Source organism: Danio rerio, chromosome 18 (genome assembly GCF_049306965.1).
Source record: "Danio rerio strain Tuebingen ecotype United States chromosome 18, GRCz12tu, whole genome shotgun sequence".
NCBI lineage: Eukaryota > Metazoa > Chordata > Actinopteri > Cypriniformes > Danionidae > Danio > Danio rerio.
The window spans coordinates 15,146,847-15,167,586 of NC_133193.1; the positions used below are offsets into that span (position 1 = coordinate 15,146,847).

General features: G+C 34.3%; 1 protein-coding gene across 1 annotated transcript in view; it reads left to right on the forward strand.

Annotated features, from left to right (window-relative positions):
* The window catches only part of cdh13 (cadherin 13, H-cadherin (heart)), a 574,628-nt gene that overhangs the window by 237,936 nt on the left and 315,952 nt on the right, over positions 1-20,740 (forward strand). Inside the window, exon 3 of the mRNA XM_068214885.2 lies at positions 13,094-13,305. Within this exon, the coding sequence (XP_068070986.2) occupies positions 13,094-13,305 (212 nt within the window). The remainder of the gene's footprint in view (positions 1-13,093; positions 13,306-20,740) is intronic.

The window sequence follows — 20,740 nt, forward strand, 5'->3', positions numbered from 1 at the left end:
TTTGAATAAACAGAATCCAGGTTGTCTTGTGGCTTCTACAAGCATAAATATTCACTTACGACCCTCAGAGCATTGTAGGTCTTTTTGGAAGGATGTTACTGTTAAAAATCAATTACTCTGTAGACAAAATTAATGAAATTTTTACTACCGGAACAACTCTTGCGGTCTGTTGAGGTTTCTCCCTATCAGTTATTGACACAGCTTTAATAAGTAAATGAAATGTTGCTAGCAATTATCAGATCTGGGCTGTATTGTTCTGTAATGTGCATATAACTGATAAAACAGCAGCTTGTGTAGTAGCAAGTTCACATTTATGTATCAGAATCCTGACTGCACAACTCCCTCTAGATAATCCTCGTAGCACGATGCAATTTGTGCTCAAAAACAGTCCTTTTAAGACGAGGGGGTCTGCTATTGACAGCTAACATCAAAGCGGTCCGTAGCTATACGCTCTCCAAAACACTCCTGTCCTCTACAGCTACAAACGCACAATACCATCAAACACTCACCGTGCTGCCTTTGAAATGCCTGACACTGTTTGCTTTGCTACTGGCACACTATAAAGAGCTTCCCTTTCTCATTGAAAGCAATCTAAAATGGTGTAATGGAAAGGGAAATGAGCAGATACGTGGCGCTTGAGAGATTTACTGAGTCTTTGCCTGATTCGGTTTTCTGCAAAGAGTAATCCTTTGACTTTGCTGTTTGTTAAGCACAAATGGTTGTTTTCCTGACCGTCCTCAATTACTCCGGCAAGCAGGGATGTTTGACAGTGCTTTTGTGTGCAAATATATGTGTGTGTATGTGGGTTGTGTTAAAAATGGCCCTGAAAGCTTTTGTGTTGAGGAAGATAAAAGAACTAACGGCGGAGTTGAAAAGGTTAAGTGCTCCAAGAGAAAACTTTGGTGGATTTGATTTGTATTGATTTTGTTTGAGACACTGCACTAACTGGTTACCCTGCTTGCACCTAACAAACAGAGCCAAGGGGAAAGCAAAACAGCTGGAGATGGAAGAGTGATCACTCATGTCTCTCCTGTTTTTTTTTTCCAAAACAGAAAAATCATAGTTGACACTTTTATCTGAGCATTCAAATTGTACACATGAAACATTTAAACTATTGATCCTTTGGGTAGAATGATGTTACTTTCGGAAATTTCTACTTGCATATTTGGAAATTGTAATGCTGACATAATGTGCACTTACATGATTTCTGGAAAATGTTTTCACTTGCAAAGACAGGAAGCTTTTTATCTCTAATGCGATGTAATGAAGAGCGAAGGATGCACATTAGGTGCTTAATTGCTGTATTTTATCATTCTTGAGCTGGCACAGTGAATGATGGGAAATGTAGTTTTCAGGAACAGTGCTTGAGTTCACATTCGGGTGTTTGTCTTAAAATATCAAACAAAAAATCTCTCCTTTCTCCACCAGATCTCTGTACTGTAAAGCACTATAGGTATTTAGCATGAAATACTGGCATGGTGTTTCAGTGGTGTGGGATGTTGTTCATCTGAAACTATTCAAATGTTTTTGGCTGGTTCTTCTACAACTCTCATACAGTTTGAATATTCGTATGTTAATTGAGTGGCCATTTGGATTATGTTTTTCTCTTTTTTTAGAACTAATTAAAACAAAAAAGCTAAGGCAAAAACATAATTCAAATGAAATTAATTAAAGTGATGAATAGGCTTACTACATAAGGTACAAAATTCACTGTGCGACACAAGTTGTGTTCTTTAATCCTAAAATAAATACTGAAAAAAATCTCAGTGATTCGCTTGTCACAAGGTCAAACATTGAATTAGAAATAAATGCTTGTGTACAATATATGCACATTGGTTGATTGATTGATTGACCTCAGTTTTACATGATGTTGTGTTGCAGTATGTGTAAAAGTTTAATTTGGTTTGGTTGGTTGGTTGGTTAGTTGGTTGGTTGATTGATTTGATTGATTGACTGATTGATTGCGTTTGGTTGATTGATTTTAAGTTTAATGGCAATATTTGTAAAGACTTGGAGAAAAGGCTTTGTAATTAGCTTTCATATAGTCTCAAAATGTATGTTACATTGTTACAGGGCCTCAGCTATAAATTTTGTTGTGTTTATAGTATGTGTAAAAATTTGGTTTGGTTTGGTTTTTGGTTGGTTGAGTGAGTGGGTGGGTGGATGGTTGGTTGGTTGGTCGATTGGTTTGTTTGATTGATTGACTGATTGATTGCGTTTGGTTGATTGATTCTAAGATAAATTGCAATATTTATAAAGACTTTGGAGAAAAGGCTTCATAATTAGCCCCCATATAGTCTCAAAATGCACACTACACAGGACCTCAACTATAAATTTTGTTGTGTTACAGTATGTATAAAAGTTTGGTTTGGTTTTTGGTTGGTTGGTTGAGGGAGTGAGTGGGTGGGTGGTTGGTTGATTGATTGACTGATTGATTGCGCTTGGTTGATTGATTCTAAGATAAATTTCAATATTTGTAAAGACTTTGGAGAAAAGCTCCATATAGTCTCAAAATGCACGTTACATTTTTACAGGGCCTTAGTTCTAAATTTTGTTTTGTTACAGTATGTGTAAAGATTTTATTTGCTTTTACTTTTGCTTTTGCTTTTGCTTTTGCTTTGATTTGATTTGATTGGTTGATAGATTGATTTGCATTTGATTGATTCTAAAATAAAACAATAGTTGCAAATACATTAGAGATAAGGCTTTGTAATTAATTTCCATATACTCTCAAAATGTGCATTACATTGTTACATGGCCTCAGTTATAAATTTTGTTGTGTTACAGTATGTGTAAAAGATTGATTGATTGATTGATTGATTGATTGATTGATTGATTGATTGATGTTGCATGTTTGGTTGATTGATTCTAAATGTTTTTAAAAACATTGAAGAAAAGGCCCCCCTATAGTCTCAAAATGTATATTATGCTGTTACCTGGCCTTACAGTAAGTGTAAAGAAATGTATTTAATATAATTGTTTTTATTTTAGATTTGATTTGATTTGATTCTGCTTTTGATTTTGCTTTTGATTTTGATTTGATTTGAAGTTGGCAGTTCATTCGACTGTGGCGACACCGTTTTAATAAAAGGACTAAGCCGAAAAGAAAATGAATGGTTTGATTTGATTTGATTTGTGTGTTTGGTTGATTGTTTCTAAAGTAAATTGCAATATTTGTAAAGACATTGAAGACAAGGCTTTATAATTAGACTTAAAATGTGCATTACATTGTTACAGGGCTTCAGTTTAACAGTATGTGTAAAATATTGATTTGATTTAATTTGATAGGCTGGTTGGTTGGTTAGTTGTTTGGTTGGTTGGTTGGTTGGCTGATTGATTGCGTGTTTGGTTGATTGATTCTAAAATAAAATGCAATATTTGCAAAGACATTATTGAGGGTTATTTTTTAAAAGGGTTTTTTATTACCTCCCATAAAGTCTCAAAATGTACATTACGATGTTACAGAGCCTCAGTTATATATTTTGTAGTGTAACAGTATGTGTAGAAGATCACAAATATATTGGATACAATTAAGATGAGAGGAGATGCAGCTAGATTGAGAAGAACAAGAGGATGAATTGTTGAAAGGTGGACACCAGAACAACAAAAAACACAAGAATAAATTGAAATGTAGGAAAAACAATGCTTTCTGAGAGAATAATTAGAGCACACTTGTATTCATATGAGCTCCCCTGTTGTGCTGTTGATGACAGCAGCAACAGTGATCGGCGGCTGGTTTGACAGACAGACTGAACTCATTACAGTGGAGGTGCAATAGCAGATCTCAGCACACACTGACCGTCCCCGGGGCCCGCAGAGAGACATGAGCACGGGAGCTCATTAAGGCCCTCAGTCGAACCCGCACAGTGTCTTAACCCCAGCCTGCATCACATTCAGAGAAGGAGAGATTGAGTCTGACTGTAGAGGAGTGCAGGAGAGCTGATGATTATGAGGGAGTGGATAGGAAGGACAGAAAGAGAAGAATCCGGAATGATCTTTCTGTGTCCCCTGGTGATTCTGTGTGCTTTAGTCACATGCAGGTGCTGGAGAAGAGGTGTGCGTGTGCATGTGTGTGACCACCGTATGGTCCTCAAGATGGCTCAGGGTTCTTTTATATGACTCTTCAATTCACCTTTTGCGAACTCCAACCAGTCTAAGAAGACTTTTAAAACAAACGATCAGTGTGTATATATATATATATATATATATATATTTATATAAACATGGTTTCTGCTACATTCATTCTTCCATGATGGGGCGCCATGCCAAAATTGATCCCACAATGGCTACATTACAGCTTTTCATTCAAAACATGCACTGTAAATTTTTATTTGTTTATTTATTTTATAGCAGGTGATAAGTACACCAAAATGTATTAAAAGGTGAGTGAATTATAACAGCGCAAACTTTTCTGTAATTGTAGTAGGGCTGTGCATTATTTGTTTAACTCTTTAAGGTTACGTGCTGACTGACTGACTGGCTGACTGACAGGTGCGTGTTGCGTGAGGCCAGCAAACACAACATATAGCCGCTTCACTTTACTTCAGGACGCATTAATACCGCTCTGTAGGTCTATTCGAGACATTCATAAATATTTCTAGCAAATCTAATAAATGTTGGAGACATACTTGTTATATAAACACACAAAAAAAACACTAAATCGCACTTCAGAAGCGTTTATTTGAGACAGAACCAGAAGATCTGCGCTTGAGCAGCGTATATTTGAGGGGGCATGCAAGACGTTTTCTGCACGAGCAGAGGAAATTGGCGCAACATTTTTTTGAAATTATTTAATAAAATTTATTTTTGTATTTTTATTTATTTTAGTTTTTTGTTTATAAAGTTATGAATTTAATTTAATTTAATTTAATTTAATTTAATTTAATTTAATTTAATTTAATTTAATTTAATTTAATTTAATTTTGTTTTGTTTTATATTATTTTATTTTTTTATTTTTTTTAAAGGCATTGTTCGGTTTAAACAATATTTATTGGTTAGTTATTCTCTATTGTCAGTAAATTTTACCAAATAACTGTATATGCAAATAACATTTTTAACATATTTCCACAAAAAAAAAAAAAAAAAAAAAAAACGTTGCTTGTTGTTTCATCATATTTTTCTAGCATTGAACTTAAAGTGCTTGCATTGAACTCTAAAACTCTTAGTCTTGGATTATTTCACTATGGCCTTATAACAGGACACACTACTATAAATAAACCTTTCCGCCTGGATTTTGCCTACCCAAATTTAAAGCTACCCAAATTCACATGCAGAGGTGTAAATGCAAAAGAAAACCCTTTGAATTTTCATAAAAACACTGTTGTAAGTGACTAAAATAGTTGTATATGTTGTCAGTGTTGTAATAAACCTTTTCAAAAAAGAGGAACTTCTTTAAGTGTACCTTTTAGGTTCTCTGGTCTAGGTTAATGTAATTAATTTTGTTGGTGTCTGCACATTAGTAATCATTGGAAAAAAGAAAAATGTCTCTATCGTAATCTATTAAAATGTTATTACTTTCCAACTGATGAGAGAACAGAACCACTTATGAGAGTATTGGGCCAGTACAAACCTTTAAAATTTTAAGAATGCTGGAGTAAATTACGTTAAGAACCCGGTACCGAGTACTCATAGTTCGGGAAGTTTTATATACCCAAGTTACATTAAATGATCCTGTATCTCTGTGCATATCTTACAACATTGACTGTATACAATCTGGAACATTTACTTCAGAAAATATATAAACCACAATTTCAAGCCACACCACTTCTTTTTCATCACCTCCTACTCATGAACCTACTCATGATTTACAGTGTTTTTTTTTTTGTTTGTTTTTTTGCTGTGCAGTTGAAGAGGCCACTTGAAAGTTGAAGTAACATCTTTATTCCTACCTCAGTGGGTGTCCAGATCACTTTCAACATCACACACAAAAAAGTAAATTTGCTTGAAAGACATCAAGATGCCCTTCTCTACATCTCCGAATGATCCTACTCGATGGAAACAGGTGCTTCCTCAGGCAATAAAGTGACTGTTAATTCCATTACCTGGAGTTTCATCACCTGTGTTCATGGAGGTTATCGATAGGGTGTCGCATTACTGATTCTGACTCAATTCAATTAGCAGAACAGATATGTGAGAAGCTCTGCGGTCATCCGGTGCTAACGCTGTTAGCATCGCCGCAGTCTGCACTCAACGGTATGGTTATGAATGCTTAAGTGAGAGAACAAGGCTATATCTTTGTCTGGTGCCTGAATTCACTTACCTGAGTAATACATAATGCATTTTTTTTTTCTGTCCAAGAAACCAGGTTCTCTCACCAAAGAATGTTTTGAATATAACTCCTCTCATGGGCATATTCCCCAAAAAATTGGGAAGTATTTGTAAAATGCAATATATTTTTCATAGTCAAGCCTGAAATTATTCATACCCCAGGGGTATGAATAATTTCAGGCTTGACTGTCAATATCTAAAATCCAAGAATGTGTAAATACTTCTTAATCTTTATTTAATTTACAGAAGTACAAACTGTTAATGTCAATGCTGTATTTTGTGAATTATACAGCAATTTTTGGATTCCTGTGACTGCAACACACTTTAAAAAAAGTATTAACTTTGACAAACAATTAACTTTGACTTTTGCCTCAAACACCTCATTTCCTGCGTATTAATAATTATTAAGGTTATTATTATTGGATTTAGGTATTGGTTATGATTAGGGATGTAGAAATGATATACTTTATAAGTACTTTTGCAAGTAATAAGACACTAATCAATAGTGAGAATTGGTCGTTAAACTAAAGTGTTACCAAAAAAAAACTATACAGTAGAACTGGTAATATGTGTGGTTTCGTATTTGGGTATAAATGGAGGAACTCAATCTTGGCAAGAAAAACTTTTATGCTAAAAGTCATAAAATTGTCAAACAAGTTATAAATCATATTTCTCATTAAAATAAATCTCAGCTAAATGAGCACAACTTTTGAACCCTCAGATTACATTGCCTGAGAAACTGTCATTACCTAAAAATTTGCTTGTAAAACTTCTCAATTCTCTAATTTTCAAATAGCTAAACATCATAATTCAAAAGAAAGCTGATTTAACACAGTGTTAAACAAATATCCATCTCAATGGTTTTAGAGTGTGGTGCAGCCAATAGCTACGTTTTGGACATGCGCATAAAAAGAAACGGTTGATGAAAACGCTAAGATGCGCGCACATTTCGAAAATGCGCAAAAAAAAAACATCTAAGCAATTTCCAGTAAGCACATTAAAAACGTAATGTGATTTTGGTATAAGGATAAACCAGCAGGCTGAGCACACTGTAAAACATTTGAAATGTTGTTTTGGCCATTTTAACACACCTTATCCATTTTTATATTTGTGTTATTACATTATTAATGACCTGCAGAATCAATAGCGTCTGTGCGCTGCGTCTCACGCCTTCAAACACCACCGCAAGTTTACGGTTTGTCAACACTGTGTGTCTTTTGAGGCGCAAGTCATTTATTACATAAAGAAAAGATTCACGCAGCTTCTCCTACAACAGAAAATTCCATTTTTACTTTTGATATTTGGTGGCAATTAATCAGGACATGACGATTTTGTTCACTTTGACTCGTTGGATGGAAACACTGATTTATTTGCACGTCTTTTATGCGATATTCCAGATTTGTGCATAAAGTTATTTCGCATTTTTGGATGGAAACGTAGCTAATGAAATCTAATTTAATTTATATTTACAAAATAGAATATATTTGGTCAATGAAAACGTTTGTCAATTAAATGATTAACCAACACAGCCTCGTGGAAAATGCATGCTTCAGCTTAATTTTTTCTAAAACCCCGAAAACGTACTTCAACACACAGCCACTTTTTTTTTTTCAATTATTATTAACAGAGATTTTCATGCAGTTCTTTACACAACACAAAATAAAGTCCCGGCTTCTTGCGGACGTGTAGAAAATGGGCATGAATTTAAAACACACACCAAAATGTAATGCAAGTAATAGTGTTGTCATAATACTGGAATTTGATACCAATCAGTACTGGGATTTTAAAAACATCCATTTTACGTTAACATTTGAGCTCAACTGATATTACTGTGATTGGCCATGAAGTGTGTAACCATAGATACAGGCTTATTGTAGCGTTTTAAAGCCACGAAGATCAGTCAATTCATTAGCGGATCGCACGTAAAGTATGTCAGCTTATAATAAGACCAGCTAAATAAACAATACAATTTAAAACTCTCCAGTGTCCCTGTATCTGTAGTTACACTTTGTAAACAGTGGTAAATTTGGTTAACTGATAACCTTCACAGCCAAGCAGAGTCAATTCTGTTGAGTACGAGAACACTATAGCAAATCAGCAGTGTTTTAAGAATGTCCTCAACAGCGCACAAATGTTAGGGGGAACGACGTTTTAAAAATTTCAATACCGATTGGTTCCGAATTCCAGTATTGTGACAACACTAGTAAGTCATGAAGAGTTGCAAAAATGTATTTCATGCACTTTAGTGGATTTGTTATTTGAAACGTGTGAAAAAATTTACCCGAAGCAACTTTTTTTACATTTGGCGGAGGGACATATTTCCAATGAGCCTAGGTTTGAATGAACAAATCACATATTCTTGATTTTATTGCAATCAGCAAAACATTTTAGATTGGGCATTGCACAATTATTCACCAAGGAAGCATTTGGAGAGGAAGAGTAGCCGTGAATGTGACTCATACACAGGTGTTTGAAAGTGTTTCACTTTTGCCGACCTGCTGTGTGCAATGTATATCAAACCAGCTAAGCAATTAAGCTAATTGATCACAGAGGCATTCATTATTGACGTGTCAAACGAAACACCTCTGTTTTTGGAGTACATTAGTCGTTTTGGATGGAAATGTGAATTCTGAGTGAACTAAAAAAAAATAAAAAAATGTGGCTGGCACTGTTCCAGTTCACTTACTCAAATGAAATCTTCATTGAATGCATTTAAATGGTGTATTTAAACTGAGCTGTGGCTGGTAACTGTGTTATGGTTGTAATTGAAAAAAAAAATACATTGTAGGTTCAAAGGTTGAATGCTGTGAAGCAGTTTAACACTTGGGTCTTTGTGTGAATTCATGTGTGGGTTTTGAAGGACTAGGCGGGAATATAGAATAAATGTGTCACCTAGTAGAGATCCTGCTGTGTTTTTATATTGAAGTATGTCTAATTTACAGTTTAAAAGGAAATATATTGGGAGTAGTTTCTTTTTAAATTGTCGTAAAAAAGGCTGGGTGTTCAGTTAAGGGATGGTGTGACTGTAGGAGTGTTAATATAGCAATAAAAATAATACACCAATGTGCTATTACTGTATAATACTATGTAGTTTGACACATATCATACATTAAAAAATAAATTTTGGGACAACTTAATTGTTTTATATTCAATCCGCTTAAATTTGTAAAAAAAAAAAAAAAAAAAAAAACTATTTTTGTGAACTCTTTTGTGTTAGAAAAACATGAAGGATTTGTGTGGAACCCTGCATTTTTTTACATTGTATGCTTGTTTAAAAAAAATTTTCTTATACAAAAATAATGTTAATAATATAATTAAAATAAAATAAAAATAAAATTAAATATGTATAACTCAAAGTGTTTTTGATATTAATTAACATTTATTGAATTTAGAAAACATTTACTTTATATAATAATTTATGATATTACAGTTTTGTTTCAATTTGGATCATTTTACCCCAGATCATTTTATTTTGTATTGTGTTTAATATAGCAATAAACAAATACACTAATATGCTACTACTGTATAATTTGACAGATTTCATAGGTACTGCATGATCAATGATGACTATTACATTAATATTATATAGTCTGTAATACATCTTTATATTACAAGACTTATTTAAGTTGATATTTGGTTATTTGTTTGGTTATTTGTATATAGGATTTAAAGGAGCTGAATAAAGTAAATGGTCTGTATGGAAAAAGTAAAAAATAAACCTATGCAAACAATCTAGCCTTTATAAATAAATCATTTTACAAAAAATTGCAGTAAAATATAGTAAACATTTCTATTACTAGTTAGTTGCTATTATTATGGTAAATATTCTAGTAAAATTCAGTAGTATTTTAATAAGCATGATATGTACAAGATAGAGGTGGCATAAAATGTTAATGGCGTATATGCACATGGAGTTTTAATTTTAGCGAGCAAGCCTCAGCCTTCAGGTGAACTGTCTTTCTATTAAAAAGTTGCAACAGTTAAGATCTGATTTTTAAAAAAATCAATGATCTTCAGTGCCTGATAGATATATGATATAAAGTGAGTCAAGAAGCAATGCTTTAAGTTCCATTTCCCCCTGCCATGTCTTTAAAATATGACAGTTTATTTTACCCCTGTATTTTCAATGGAGTTTCTGCGCTCTGCGGATCCTGATGGCACTAGCAGTTACATGGTCTATTATCTCGTTTTACTAAATGAATGGTTAAATCTGTTCAACTGAATGTATTGTAATACATTAAAACATCAATGCTGTAAAAGGGAATCTTATGAAATTGAAAATAGTCACATTTAAGCTTAACCTGAATTTCATCGTTGGCTGAAAAACACTAACAGTGCATATACCCCATTGTTTGTTTGGAAATTTGTGACATGGACGTTGTCCAATAATAAACCCGAAACACACATAGTTGTTGTCATGCAGTGAATCCGGCTCTTCAGATGCTGCATCGGCTGGGACCGCCAATTGATCTCGGAGCGCTATCGCAGTACTTGGATACCACATGTGACCGTCTTGTGGCGTCGGTGCAGTGTCAAGTCAGACAAAATTTCTAACTGACATGCTTCGTTTTAAGACAGATTTTGATTGGTGTGTGCAGTGCTGCATGAAGTCGAACGCACCTCTTGACACACTAGAAGAATAATATAACAAAAATAATGTTATACTATAAACAGTTTGTTTATAAAAAACACAATTATTAAAAAGTTAAGTGCAGTTTTTAATGAATTATTTAATCTTTTTTCAATAAATCATGTTATTGTATTGTTAATGTCAACTAGCCAGGGATATACAAGTATTGAGACTAAATAAAAGTAATGGTAAAAATTTACAAGTAAACAATGTAAATAGTAACTTTTTTTGGTTTATTTGTGAATGCATTTATTTATTTATTTATTTATCCAAATAAAGAAGAGTATAAACTCCTTTACATTACTAAATAACTCTAAATTTGGCCCCACTGCCTAGATTCACATCTACCTCTCCTCAGGTCACCTTGTGATACAGGACCATAACTTAGAGCGTCAAAGAGCCTGGTAAACGGCAGGAAAAGAAGAGTTATGGATGAGTGGAAGAGAGATGGGGAAGGGAAATAGGAGGAGGAATATGTCACCGAGGACAAAAAGAGCGCAGGCAGGGTATGGGCCGTGGAGATAAGATGGAAACAGACATGATCAGAGGGGATAAACTGGCCCCATGTTGCGGTATCTGCCTCGGTCAGACCTGATTGGTGAAGATGAAAGCGGGGTCGATTTTATTGAGGGTTAAAGTTCTCTATTTCACACTAATATCCACAGACGAGAGACGTATTTTATATTTTACCTGCATTTAGCTGATGGATGAATGAGCGCTGAGAGGCATAGTCTTTAGGCTTATAGTAGTCACCTTTTCAGGGACGTTTCTTTCGTCATCAAGTCCATTTGTCAGCAATCGTGAGGGATGGATCATCTCAGAAGAGCCTTTCTTGACAGTTTTTACAGTGAAAGTGGTGCTTGGTGACGAAGTGAATGAATGTGTTAATGCTAATAATGCTAATCATAAAAAAATTGTATTGGTAGACATTATCTTTCCTCTGTATGATGAGGTTGTATAGTATAGATGTATCGAAGTTGGGATATACAGTATATGCATTCATGGTTTTGCTAAATAATTTTATTTTACGTAAATGCTCAACAAATATTTTGTGATCAATATTTTTTGTGGCATGCATAAACAAATTTAAAATCTATCCATTCTATCTATCTAATGTTTTAATTGGTTGATTGATTAATTCCTTGACCTGTTATTCTTATATTTTCCTGGTGTAAATGTTGATGTGAGTGATTGTATATTTGTTCATTCGTTTGTTTGTTCGTTTATTCATTTGTTTGTTTGTTTGTTCGTTGATTGATCGATTGATTGATTCATTGATTCATTCATCAAATACTCTTATATTTTCTTCTTTAGTGATGTTGATCGATCGATTAATTTGTTCATTTGTTCGTTCATGTGTATGTTTGTATGTAAGTTTGTATGTTTGTTTGTTCATTTGTTAATAGATTGATTGATTCATTCATTCATCAATTACTCTTTTTTTAGAGTATTTCCTTCAGTAATGTCCATTGATTCGTTTGTTTGTATGTATGTTTGTATGTTTTTACGTTCAATTGTTTAGTTGTTTGTTTGTTCATTCATTTGTTTTTTCTTTGATTGATTGGTTGATTGATTGATTCGTTGATTGATTGATTGATTGATTGATTGATTCATTCATTCATTCATTCATTCATTTTTTAAATCATCAAATACTTTTTATTTCCTTCTTCAATGATGTTGATCGATCAATTGATTTATTTATTCCTTCGTTCGTATGTACCTTTTTATGTGTTCAATCATTTGTTTCTTTGTTGTTGATTAATTGATTTTTTTTTTGATTCATTGATTGACTCATTCATTCATTAATCAAATACTCTTATATTTCCTTCAGTGATGTTGATTGATTGTTCATAAGTATGTTTGTATGTATGTTTATTTGCTTGTTCATTTGTTTGTTTGTTCATTGACTGATTGATTGGTTAGTTAATTTATTACTTTTTTCATTCATTCATTCATTCATTCATTCATTCATTCATTCATCAAATACGCTTACATTTCCTTTTTCAGTGATTTTGATTGATTGATTTATTTGTTTTTGTTTATTCTTTGTTCATTCGTTGATTGTTTCATTCATTCATTCATAGAGTATTCATATTTTCTTCAATGATGTTGATTGATTTCATTGATTGACTGATTGATTGATTGGTTAATTGATTGATTGATTGGTTTTTAATTCTCTCCTTTCTCTTATTCAGTGGTGTTTGATGACTGTGCTGGGAATGAGGATGTGGAGTTTGAAGTATCAAACCCAAACTTCCTACTAGATGAAAACCTGAATCTGGTTCCTAGAAGAGATGTGATTGACAGCGGAGACTTCATGTTTGTCCATGGTGTGAACATCCACGTTGACGATATGGCACAGATCACTATTATAGGAGCACCGTCCAGATCTCCTCAGACACTCAGGGTAAGATGTTTACAGTGCGTAGATTTTATGTGTGTGTGATTTTGTTAAATGTCTCCTGAAGTCGTCAGCCTTGTCATTTTAAATGGTGCTCTATGCTGGAGACATTGGATGCCTGAATATCCCTGATTCTCTTCTCTCAGAACTAGATGTTTGCATCAGTCAGAGTGTCTTTGCTGCAATCATATTGACAGATTCTAACGCTGACTGGAATTTACCCATCATATTCTGTCATGGTCTCTGTGAGGACGGACACGTATTTTATTCACAGGAGACCTGTGTCAGACATTTACTTTTTCTTTTTTTAAACAGGAAAAAAAATTGCTCTCCTTGGGCTTTTTTAATTCTCAAAAGGGCTTGTTTTTTTTCAACACATAAAAACAATATGTGAAATTGTGTAAAATACTTATTTTGAATAAATCTGACCACTTGTAGCTCCTATTAATGCATAATAAAACATATTATAATGTATACTAAATAAGTTAATAAATAAATAACTTAAATAATAAATAAATAAATAAGTACCAGCTAATAAGTAAATATTTTATTATCTGTTTAACTCATGAGGGTCTGATAACATTTCTTCCCAATTTTAATTATAATTATTGTCCTAATGTTATAGTATTATTGTCATTTTAAGCATTTAATATTCATGTTTTATTTCCTTTTCTCTATTTTTTTTTTTCTTCAGAAAATGACAATTGGTCAAAACTACTGAAAATCATGCATATTTATTACACCAAATATCGACTTCTTATTTTTTTTAAAACATTAATTGCCTCGTTACAATATTTTTATAAACTTGTTTGACAACATGCTACCTTTTGTTATTTTATGCAAAAATTGAGAAATAAACAACTCATCAAGTGCTTTATTTATTATATCTGTACTTGCACACACAGGTTTACAGTATATATGCACATTCCAGGGTGGCGCAGTGACTCAGTGGTAATCACTGTTGCCTCACAGCATAAAGGTCGCTGGTTCAAGCCCCAGCTGGGTCAGTTGGCGTTTCTGTGTGGAATTTGCACGTTCTCTCCATGTTTGGTTTGCTCCGGCTGCTCCAGTTTCTCACACAGTCCATAGACATTTGCTATAGGTGAATTGAATAAGCTAAATTGGCAGTAGTGTAGGAGTGTGAGAGTGTATGAGTGTTTCCCAGTAATGGGTTGCAGCTGGAACAGAATTCGCTGCGTAAAACATTTGCTAAATTAGTTGGTGGTTCATTCCACTGTGGCGACCCCTGATAAATAAAGGGACTAAGCCGAAGGAAAATGAATGACTGAATGAATACACAGTCCAGAATTGCCTTATAGCAACATTTCGGTTGCAACTGTATTATATTGCATATACTGTAGTGCCGCAGTCAATGAAAAGCACCCCCACCTCTTTTGAGATTATATACTCAGACTTACACTCTCAGATGAGATACACAGAAGTGATTGGTGTTCGAGAGAGCTTGTGTGAAGAGGTTGAGGCGAGCGCTGGAAGCAGGGTCATTATAGATCATACATCCTGTAATCACAGTCAGACTAAGCCTTCAAAAAAATAAACCTCGCCCCAACCCACTGCTTTGTTCCCCGGCAGAAAATCTAGCATCAGCTTGTAAATGCCGAAGGGAAGCACTTCTTATTGATGCCATATTTGACTCAATGCCCATTATATTGGATTTTGATTATTGATAAGTGCGAGTGGAAATGGAAAAAGGCCTCTATCTTCCCTAGAGGCTGACGTGATGTAATTGTAGCACCTTAAAAGGACAGCAAGGGTGAAGGGTGAAGCCTTATCAGAAAAGGGAGAATTCATGCGATAATTCAGTATTTTACAAGATCAATATACGATTTCATTTCATGATTTGTTTTTCTCTCTGGCATTTCTGTGTGTAAATGAGACACGCTTTCTTTGTGAGACCACAAAATGGAGTGCAATAAATAAATGAATAATGGCTGTGAATTTGGAAGACCTTGACATTTTATAGTTTTCAGTTTGTAATTCGGAGAGAAAAAAGTGGAATGATTGGAGGAAAAATATATTGAGTTTAAAGTTCACAAACATTTTTCATTTATTTTAAAGCAGAGGGTAAACTGGTCACCAGGTTACAGATGGTGATTCTCTCTTGTTTATTGCTGTTTCTAGTTTATTGGAAACTCTGATGTTTTTAGCCTTGGCCTAAGTAATGTAAAGTCATTGTATATTTTTGAAGTATTTGAAAGATAATTTTGTGATTTTCATAGCTGTTTTAGGCTGTTGGTTCATGTCTTGAACTTTGGGAGGGACATTTTTATGTAAAAGAAAAAAGAAAATATGGGGAAGGTAATTTTATAGGTCTAATACTATCTGGAAAGTATGACATTTGCACTGCTTGCCAATATTATTTTAAAAATGACGTTGATTGTTAAAGTTAATTAATAGTTTCTAAAAGATTTCTGTAATGAGACGAAAGATGCACAACGAACATGCAGTTTATTAAAAAGAAGTTGTAAAGGCAATGGTCAAAACAGGACCAAACAGGAGCATAAAAGTAATCCAAAATACAGGCAAATGTCTGGCTAGGCGGCAAAGAATCAAAATGGTAAACAAGACTAGGATAAAAACACGACAAGACAAACAGGGAAAACCAATTTGTAAAGTTTGTGGGAGAAACAAGACTCGACGTGTATGAGAAAGTGAGTGGTTTAAATAGTCCAGATAATAATGATTATGAGTTTCAGCTGTGTGTGTGTGTGTGTGTGTCTGTTTGTTCAAATGATTGTCAGCTGTGGCAGGAGTGATGAGTGCAAATAGTTTTGGGTGTTGTAGTTTGGTTCAGTGGGCGAATTTTAGTTCTTCAGCAATCTGCAACTGCTCGATCGCTGATGATCATACCATTTGTGATTGATGGGTTCCATTTCATTTCATTTTCTTTTTGGCTTCGTCACTTTATTAATCCGGGGTCGCCACAGCGGAATGAACCGCCAACTTATCCAGCAAGTTTTTACGCAGCAGATGCCCTTCCAGCCTGGGAAACATCTACACACACATTCACACACACACTACGGACAATTTAGCCTACCAAAATCACCTGTCTTTGGGGGAAACCGGAGCACCCGAAGGCAGGGAGAACATGCAAAGTCCACACAGAAACACCAACTGAGCCGAGGTTCGAACCAACGACCAAGCGACCTTCTTGCTGTGAGGCGACAGTACTACCTACTGCGCCACTGCCTCGCCCGTGATTAATGGGTGTTTTCTTTATTTTGTTCATATTTTTGAAGTGCATTATACAATCTTTGAACTTTGTAAAGTTTAAAGGTGGACTAAACAAATGTTGTCAAGGAATTGACATTTGAAAGGACCGAAACAAGCATGCTTATAACTCAACAAGACTTCTTCCCTTTTCTTTCTATAAAAACAATAGTTTAGTGTTTTGATATTTGGTCCAACATTGTGGTCAAATGGATTTTTCCAAATATTGCTTACTGCACCTTTAACATTGCTTTCATTGCAATTTTTAATAGCTTAAACAATGTATTTGCTTAGTTTCACAAGCTATGAGGGGCTGTTATTTAACAGAAACGTTTAAGGACTTTCTGCTATATAAATAAAGTCAATTATATTTATATAGCACTTTTGCAATGTATATTGTTAGAGCGGCTTAAAATAGATTAAGAAAAAGCCATAACAGTATTTCAGATTGTGGAGACATTCCAACACATCAAAAAGACAAGAGAATAGTGGTAGAATACTTGTGTAATTTTTGTGTAAACCAAAAATAATTCATTTCAATCATATACAAATATCACTGTTAAAGTACGATCCACCTAAGTCATAGGCCCACACAGAATCTGCATGCACAGAATTCGGCAAATTTTCTGCAGATTTTTAGCCCATCATTAATTCTGTTTATTTACTTGAGTAAATGTGTGTAAATCTATATTTATTCAGATTTTAAATTAATTACAATAATATTATTGACTAATATGAAAATGTTCATCTGATTTATGTACAATGCAGTTGTACAATAATATTTTCTGTCTTTTAATAGATATATTATATGAGAGACTTACTTTGGTTACCAAATAACGTGAATCTAATCCCTAATCCGTCTGACCCTAGCCAAAGAACCACTGAAAGGCCGGGATCCAAGATTATGTGAACCTCGGGATAAGGAAAAAAAGACAGACTAATATGAGCATAAATGCTGTTTTAAATTACAGTGTCTTTTTGGGAAGTGTTTTGTTTCATGTATACACTAATGCTAATAGACGTGTCTCTTAATGTCTACAACGGATACAGAGCAGATTTTAGGTGATATTCAGCTATGCTTTTCTACCTCCGTAGTACTTTTTAGAATGTAGAGTTAAACAGGACATTTTGAATGAATCACTACCGTCAGAGAATCTGCATTGCAAACCTGCAGGTTTTCTGTCTGGCACTCTTACTCCTCTCTCCGTCTGGATAAATGAGAAGTCAGAAATGAGTAATGATGCACCCCAATATGGCAGTCAGAAACAGAATGGCAGATTTGACAAGGACGCGGTGCCTCTGCCCACCCTGAGTCCTGATTAATGATGAGATTTGATGACTATGGTATAACAAATTGAGGGTTTTGAACACATTTTAGCCTTTCCTTGACTGATAACAAGACTGGAAAGATTGTCGATGTGCTTCTTAACCTTTTTCACTTTGCTGAAAAACAATCAATGATGGTATAATTAGGAATTTTAACAACTTTTTGAAATTTGAAAAATTATTTCGAGAGCTCTTTGGAAGTTTCCTGAGTTCCCTGGTTTAGGAAGTGGGATAACATTGAGCACTGTTTTTATTTCAGTGTAGTCCATGTCTTATATTGATATTTGTTGACACTGAAACCAGATTGATCTAATGAGCTGATCATTTTAGCAGAATGACCCATGCTTGAAAACAATGCAAATGTGATGAAAGTGAGCAAAGAAGTAAAGATGGCACAAACAGAAAGCTGGTCTGACAACTAATACTTTTGTTTTATCTAATATTAATAGAAGGAAATTGTTGGTCATCCAGTCTATTACACTGTTAGCTTAGACAGTTCAGATGTCTCATCAGATTTTGTTGTATAAATGCTGCTATTTTCAATTTCTGTATGATGAAAAAACACGACTTACTAACTCTCATGCAGCAGCAAACCTTTCCTGCTTGATGTTCATCGGCTCTAGTCTTTGTGGTGTGTTTAAATGCATACGTGTTTTTAGCCCAGACACACAAGCAACACAATCGTAGAGGAAAGAAAAGTTGAGGGAAACCAATCCCAAAGAAGTGCAAAAAGACAACTCTAATTAAGACATAATAGGACCAAAGGGACTTGTCTTGGCTGGTTAGTAGTCATGGTCAGTTAGTATCTGCTGGAAGATTGCCAACACATGCTGATTGTGAATACGTAGCCTCGTATAGATTTCTGGAGAGTACAAATTTTGTAGCCAAAGGTACGTATTGCTGTATTTTATATTTAAAATAAACACTACAGGGCGGTATGATGCGACAACAGGGTTCGAGTCTGGCGAAGAACGGTTCCAGAAAGCAGGTAAAACTAAAACAAAATGAAAAAAATGTTATAAACAAGTTAATAACAGGGTGAGAATGTGGTAAGATCTGAAAACATGGTAAAAATCAAGCGTCCATGATTTCATGCTTTTGAAAACACTTTCGGTTGGGTTTAGGGAAGGGTATGGGCGATTGGTCGGTCAGTTAGTCAATCAGTCGATAGCGGCCTCTGGTGTCTTTACGCAAGAAAAGCAGACACAAATGACAGATTCACTGGTGGGTTTGTGAAAAGCAAAAACTGCAAAGGAACATACCTCTTGGGACGCATTTCATGCTCTCCAGAAATGTATACAGGGGTACATATCCATAAAGAACCTGGGATTGATAGATTGACTGATTAAACTGACTGATAGAATTGATTATAGATTGATTTATATAATGGCAAATTAATTAGAAATGTGACATGCATTTTTTCTTTTTTGTCACCTTGACATCACAGATTAGGATTGGCATTAGTGGGAAAACTGCTGATTGTGCTATTGTAGTGCCATCATCAAATCAGCAATGTTAGCATGTCAGGCCATCATTTTCTTGTGTCTCCATAGTGATGAAATTTTAGAGATTGTTCACCTGCCCTTCAGATGATTGGGAATGCTATCATTCATTTATTTATTTATTTTAGGTATTAAAAAGCAGCCTTTTTTGTCACCCCTGACACAACTGATAAGACTCAAGTACCCTTTCTTCAAAGCCACACCATTAGCAGTAGCAAAAATGTTTCTAAAATAGCCATCATTACAATGATCCCCTCTGAAAAACAAAAACAGTCAGTGCTGTGGTTGAGAAACACTCACCATGTCTTCGTCACCTCTGTCTAATGAGACACCCTTGCTTATTTGTTTTTCACCAGTTTTCAAGGAAAGTCACAGAAGCCTTTGAGATGGGGAAAAAAACCTACTGATGCAGAATGTGTGACTTTCTAACACAATCTAATATTGTGTTGTGAATGTGTAATACCTCATTTTATAAATAAAACCTCATTTTATTTTGTAGCTTGTTTATTTGTGTTTAACATATGCATTATTTAATTAATACGTTAGTTTAATTAATAATTTAATTGACAGTATGTTTTGTCATTCTGTTTGAAGTTTAATTAATTTAATTTAATTTAATTTAATTTAATTTAATTTAATTTAATTTAATTTAATTTAATTTAATTTAATTTATCCATGATGTGTGTAGGTCTAACATATTAATTTAATTTTATTTTATTTTATTTTATTCATGATGTATGTTGATCTAACATATTTTTTTAACCTTGATGTGTATAGATTTCTTTTATCTTCTTTTATTTTTATTAGATTTCTTTTATTTATCTTTTTTACTTTATATTTTTCATGCTTGAACTTGTGTCCTCATAATCCAGCAACTTATTTTCTGCTGTTAAAGTTGCTTGCGTTGCAGTTTTAACCTGAAAGGCCAAATGTTGCGGCGTAATGGTTGAGGCTTAGACCTGTTAACTGAAAATGTGCTGGTTCAGTTCCTCACAAGGAGCTAACCATGAGCCGTCAGATGATTGCAGGCATTGAAAAAAAAAAGCTAAAACATATTAAAACTGCTTAACGCACATAATTTATTTGCTAAATGGTGGGAAGAATTTCAAAAAGCATAATCCTCAATGCATGCTTAGCGGTGCAATGTACTCAACGGCTGGGATTCGTATGCCGCTAATCTTTAAGCCGCCCTGTTTCAGTTATTAATGAGAGCTCAAACTAGCTCACAGAGCGGAGAAAGCCACGGCAGGGATGATTGTACCTCTGTAATTTATGAACAGGAAACATTAAAGATTCATGACTATCTTCTTTTGGCATGTCAGCACGCTCTAGCCAACAGTGTTCATCACTGGCAGAGGAAAGGCATTGCAAATGCATACAACAGG